Here is a 6551-nt window from a genome sequence, read left to right on the forward strand (position 1 = left end):
TATTGCCCCACTGGGTTTTTTTTATTCCCTCTTAAACGGCTTCTCATAGAAAAGGATTGTATACAAGAATACTCCTGTACAGAAATCCCTTATATCTACCAAACAATCTTGCTGAATATTCCAAATGGTTCCAAGAAAATGTCTCTTAATAAGCACAGGAACGTAAATCACTTTCTGCATCTATCAAAATTCTCACTTAGGAAAAAGCGGCATAAAAATTTAAACTAATATTGGAAATGAGATGTTTACTGTTCTTGGAGGATTATTCCTTGATCACAGGTAAGAAAGAAATCTTTATATAAAAACATGAATAAAAATATTGCAATATTGATAAATTCCTACAACGCTGCAACTTGTAATTTCACTCCATATAGGGTGCTGCAGTAACTACGTAACATCTGTTACTAGACTTACCTGTGATGTAACATTAAAAACCTGTCTACATGGTTGGTTTTGGTTTAGTTTTGAGGCAGACCTCAGCTCACTCTTCCTGAAGTCCAAAGTGGTGGGAGGCCAAAGAGCTTTGATCTGAAAGCACTGTGTCCTGTGCAGGGTTTGAGTGCATTGCCTTTAGATCAGAGCTAGCCAGTGTCCACATACCTTGGAGCTTTGGTAAAGCCAGAACAGGTCTACCCGTAAGAAAAGAAACTAGTTGGATACGCAACATCCTTCAAAAACACACAGGTGTCAGAAAGGGTCATCTATTCCAATTTTCACCCCTAAATCAAGGTAAGGTGTGCTCCTTGTATGAGTTACTACTTCAAGTGCTCTACTGGCTATATGCTGTTCTCTTGATCTGCTTCTAAGCAGTTGTCCAAGTAACAATGTTAACCCAGCCCAATACTGAGTGTTAGCTCTTCAAAGCAAAACAAAAGCTCTGCCTGCCTGCCTGCTTTGTGCAGGCAGAGCAAAATGTGTTACCTACCATTTACAATGTAGTTTTTGAATAACCTCTTACTCCTCCTATCAAATAAAATAATCACAACCTGTACTATGTTCTCTAGCTATTGACAAGGTGGATTTAAGTGCCATCTGCACAGCTGGAAGTATTAACTAAAGCTCATAAAAAATAACAAACGGGAGAAAAAATAAACTATCACAAGGGAGTACACATCAAATACTTCATTGTTAAGCATCTGTATGCTGCAATTACCAAGACGGAGCAGTGATGCAAGCCTTTGCCATCAACAGTATGTAATTTCAGAAAAATGCAGAGAAAACAGCCCACGCATTTTGAAAGATGAACATACAAGGAAACACCTGAAAGAACAGATCAAAACCCGTCCTTGTAGGGTAGTTTCATAATAGTCTCTGAAGTCAAGATTTGGAGATACGGTTATTTTGTGACCTAAGCTTCACAGTCAGGCAGATCTTCTCTCCCCACCTCAAAAGATTCTTTGCTGATTGACAATAGTTCACGCAGCTCTTTGTTTTCAAGCTGCAAAATCAATATTTTTGCTGAAACAGAAATGAGCTAATTCACAATTAAAGGACTATAATAGAAATGAGATAATTCACAATTAAAGGACCATAATCTTTAAATAGCCCTGCTCCTTCACAGCTAAATAAAACACTGGTTTTGTAACATAAGCGTTAATACAGTGCTAGTAAGAGGAGAACCACATCATTTAAAGCTTATCTTTTGCTTCTGGCTTCATATATGTAATACAAACATCAAGAACCTGAAAATAAAACAGATCATGTTCTGCATTTCCTGAGCCCACCCCCAAATTTTTGACTGTTATAAATCCTGGACACAAACATAGAAAGTCCAAAGTAAGTCTAGAGACACCCAAAGCTTGATCTAACCTTAGCAATCGTATCTGTTCTTACCTCCAACTGAGCTAGTTTCTCCTGAACTTTAAAGAACTGATCATCATCGACTTGCATAGCTTTTCTCATCACCTCTCCCATCTCACATATTCTGTCTATTTGACTTTCAATTTCCTGAAAGACATAAAAATGATATATTCAATATGTTCAGGCAAAAGCAGCAGTAATGATTTCTCTCTTCTAAAAAAATTACTTTCATTTTCTTGATTTTGGATTATTTCCCTGTTTTGAATTTTAATCCTTTCCTCCCAAGCGCTTGCAATCCTCTCTAACTTGTATAATATTTAAAGATGAAAACACGTACCTTATCGTCCATTATCAGGAGTCATCAATGAAAACAGTGAATAGAATAACATCAGTCAGCAAGGTAAGGTACCCTTACTTACTTACTAAAACGGAAGTAATTTCAAGTGTGACAAGGACTGAGGCAACAGACTCAGGTTCATGTGAATATGAGTAGTATGCAGCAAATTTTATATTGCTTCGTTAGGAAAGCCTGACTCTGAATTGCTAAGAATGCCAAATACAAAAGCAAATGAGGTTTCAAGACTAATTAACAGTGTGAAGTAAAGAGCCTCATCTCCAAAGGAAGCCAAGCAAGGAAAACTAAAATAAGTTAAGACCAGAGCCTCCTGAGGCAGTTTTTACAGAATCTGTCTAGATACAGCTCTAATCCTCTGGTGGAAGATGCATTTTGTTGAAGCTCAGAAATGCACATAGAATGAACACTGAAAAATTCCAACATGTAATGTAGCAACAACTCCTGTTTGAAGAGCATTCTATTTCAAAATACAGTATTCAGAGAGCAACTCAAATGTGCAAACACAAAAATGTCAGTAATTGGCAACAAGTAGCAAGATAAGAATTTGGAAGCTTTTGAAGCATTTTAACATAACATAAAAATATGAGGTTATCACAAAGCACTTTGGTGAATATGAGATAATGTTATAGGGTGAAGTTTCTTTTCTCTAAGTGTCAGTAGGTATTCCACTGCCTCTGGAAGATAAATGTATCACCAGAGCAGGGAATTCAGTTTTGAATTCCATTATTTAGAAAATATGTAAACAAATTAGAGCATCTAGGAGAGAGCGGGAAGAACAAGAAAGACTTAATCTGAGAAGAAAGAATGATTTTTTTTTCTAAACAGAAAGATGGTTATAATAAGAATATAGCTCTTTAAAAGATATTAAAAGGCCGTTACTGTTCTCCAAGTGGTGGGTAGGAGAAAAAACTCATGGACTTAATCTGAAGTACAGAAGATTTTGCCTAGATATTGAGATAGTCTAGGTACATTCCATCAAAGGTTTCTCCAGAGCCTTTTCAGCTCTGCATTTCCATGCCATTAAAATGGAGCAAAAGCAGTGCCAGAGGAAAATATTAGAAGTTTTGTTCAAACGTCAAGTCTTGATAAACAGAGCGATTAATGTACCTAAGCAAGCACTGGAAGCAAGACATTGCTACACTACCTAACTTCAGAGAACTGAAGCAACACAAAACAGAGGACTAATGAGTTGCCACATATCAGCGCAAAGATACATGTGCAAAGAATTAGGCTGGCTCCAATTCCAATTAAAAAACCACAAGACAGGAGATGTCATTAGGTTGAACCAGCTTGCTGTTCTCTAATCACATAAAAATGCATCTTAACAAAAGCCTAACTTAATTCATAAGACTTAAATAGACATTTAATGTTGTTATTATTATATTGTTATTAGACACCTAAACGTAAAACAGGCGGCAGTTATCAGTAGCCACACCTTAGAGTTCCAAAGTCACTGCAACAAACACGGACAAAGGGACCCTTTTAGGCCACTGCACAGAGTATCTGGATTTAAAAACATCTGGGAGTGATGATTTCTTAAGAATTAAGCATACTGCAGCTCACAGAGATTTAGGAGGTTCTTCTCCCTTTGTTACAATTACTGAACAGGAACAGTAACAACTCTGATGTCTTTGACTTTACTGTAGAGAACCATGTGCATTAAGCTTAACCCAGGGAATTCACCACCTAGTGCATAAAGAACAAGCCTTCACCTGGGCTGTCAAAGGGTTATGCTTTTCAGCATCCTCTGTGATAACTGTTACAACCTGTGCGCTGTAAAAGGAATAGAGAAAAAAAATACCAGCAGAGAGAGACAAGAGCTTCAGAAAATGTATTTTGGAGCAGAGACGTTCCATGAATGGAAACAAAGGTTGTATGAAAGCAAGCGAGAGACAGGGAACAGGGGTCTTAAGCCCCCCTTCTGTCTCCATCCCACCTTACCAAAGAATTAGCCTGATGAACTTTCAACACTGGTTCAGCATCTTCGCCTTTTCTCCCTTGCAAAAGCTGTAACATCTGCTTTCTGTATTTGCTCATGATAAGCTCTAATGCGTCTTGGTGCTCCTCCAGTGAGATCCATAGCTCTGCAAAATACAGTACATCATTGCCACAAACTACATGCAATTTTTCACGGCAATGACAGCAGGTGCCCAGAGGTACTCGGTACCAGCTGCTTGCTTCATTCGTGCTACCCCACCACTCACTCCCTTTGACAGCACAGCCCTGGGACTACGGCCCGGGGCGGCTGGCTGTCCGGACCCCTCGGCTAGCACAGAAGCCATCCCGACGCCAGCAGCCGCTTCCACACCGAGGCACCCTGCGACTCTGACAGAAGCAAAACAGATGCGTTCCCCAGCTCGCACCCCCCCCCGCCCCCTCCCGCCACGAAGCGCGCAGCCTCCCCCAGCACGCCCCCCCGGGGGCCCCTCTGCACACCCCCCCCCAATCCCTTCCTCCCCCCCCCCCCCTCGATTTCCCCCAGTGCACCGCCCAGCACGGCCCCGGGGCCTCCCAACACCCTCCGCCAACACCCCCTTCGGCTCCCCCACCCCCCCGCCCCAGCAGCGCCCCGAGGTCCCGCCGGCACGCCGCCCGCCCCCCCAGCTCGGCCGCCGCGGCGGGCAGGCTCACCCCTGTTCTCCTGCTGCAGGTCGCGGATCTGCGTGTTCTCCTGGGACAGGAGCACGTGCGGCCGCAGCCGGGACGGGTCGGCCCGCTCCGCCGCGGCGCCCTGGCCCTGCTGAGATACGGCTGTCGGTCCGGCCGCCCCGCCGCCCGCCCGCCCGCCGCTCGCCCGCCCGCCCAGCGCTCGCCCTCACCTTCTCGGCCCACGCCGCGCCCGCCTCTCTCATGGCGGCCACGCGCTGGTGTAGGACGGCGGACTGGTCGATAAGCGACTCGGCGGCGGTGTCGTGCTCCTTCAGCCGCTCCAGCAGCGTCTTCGCGTCCGTCAGGATCTTCTCGATGGTGCAGGTCATGGCGGGCGCCGAGGCGAGCAGCGCTCCTCACCTCCGCGGCGGCGGAGGCCCCATGCCCGGCCGCACAGCTCCGCACCGGCGGCGCCCGCCCCTCGCCGCCGCCTTCGCCGCCGCCGGGCGCGGGCAGACGCAAGCCCGCGGGCCGGGGACGCCGCGCGCTCGCGCGCGCTTACGCACGCCCCCCGCCGCTTCCGGCCGCGGCCCTCGCGCCACACGTGCGCAGGCGCGAGCCGGCGGCCGAGGGGCCGCCTGGCGGAGCGCGGGCGCCAGCACCACCCCGGCCCCGCCGCCAGCGGGAGGGGCGGGGCGGGGCGAGCGGCCCGGCGGGGCGGGGCAGGCGGCCCGCCGCTTCCCGGAGCCGGCAGGGCCCTGGCTAATCGCGCCGTGTCCAGGGGAGCACTGGGAGCCCTCGTGCTTTTTTGTGGCGTTGGGTGGCTTTGCGGGGAGGGGAGACCATCCCCTCCCCTCCCGGGAAACAGCGTTAGTCCGCATCAGGTTGACGTCCTCGGCCCTTGAGCGTGCAGTCACTGGCGGCAGCCTGGCGCTGCGCGTTCTCTCTGAGCCAGAACTCGTACACGCACAAAGGTTCGTGCTCCGTGACGGGGCTCTCTCGGGGGAAGCCCAGGTGGAAAGCCTCCGGTTCAAACGAACGCTGCTCTGTGCGGCGCAGTCTGTTTGCAGAAGGGCATAGATCCTTGACCCGAGGGGCTTCTGGTTATCATTTCAAATACTCCCTTAAACAGCGTGCGATAAATTCTGGGCTGAGATCTGTTGAGCTGTCATCTTATCTAATATTCTTGTTTGTCCCCTTCAACAGTAAACATCCTCTACTCAAGTTAAAATAACAAGCTTTGTAATGCTGACTTGCTGCTTTGATATTTATTTGCTAACTAAAGCTACTGTTAGTGATCTGTGATGTCCTTGATGCTTTGCTTAACTTCATGCCACAAAGCTTTTTTATTTACTATTACCAACTTTATTAATAATGTTTTCAACAATAATGTTTTAACGGGACTCCCTTTGACTTGGGTCATCTTTCAAGTTTAAATCCCCATTCAGACAGACACAGGAAAAATCTGGGATGCTTTATCAGATAAAAGTTTCTTCATGATCCCAGAGATAATCAAGCCTAGTGCAGAAGTGCTGCATAAGATAATTCTATATAAGCAACAATTTCAAAACATTCATACACTCCAGAAGAGAACAGAGTAAGCAGCTGCATTTGGAGTATTTCATCAGAATCAGATTAGTGAGTAAAGTATGAGATACATTTTGCAAATTTGGGAAATGTAATGCTGCTTTATAGTAATGCCTGTGGAACTAAAGGTCTAGAACATGATTTAGAGCACGTTTTACCTTCTGGTCCTTCCTTATTTTTCTTCTTATTGGAGAATACTAAAAAGTTAAGACAACTCGTT

The 6551-nt window shown here is 46.0% G+C and overlaps 1 protein-coding gene across 1 annotated transcript; it reads right to left on the bottom strand.

Moving 5' to 3' along the window:
• On the bottom strand, positions 1 to 5302 carry SIKE1 (suppressor of IKBKE 1). Its single transcript, XM_052815497.1, is given in 5 exon segments — positions 1 to 1438; positions 1834 to 1947; positions 4097 to 4239; positions 4787 to 4922; positions 4924 to 5302. Coding segments are annotated over 5 exon segments (693 nt in total). The 5' UTR covers positions 5134 to 5302; the 3' UTR covers positions 1 to 1348.
• Positions 5303 to 6551: the final 1249 nt, after the last annotated feature.

The sequence above is a fragment of the Harpia harpyja genome, chromosome 19, assembly GCF_026419915.1.
Source record: "Harpia harpyja isolate bHarHar1 chromosome 19, bHarHar1 primary haplotype, whole genome shotgun sequence".
Classification (NCBI taxonomy): domain Eukaryota; kingdom Metazoa; phylum Chordata; class Aves; order Accipitriformes; family Accipitridae; genus Harpia; species Harpia harpyja.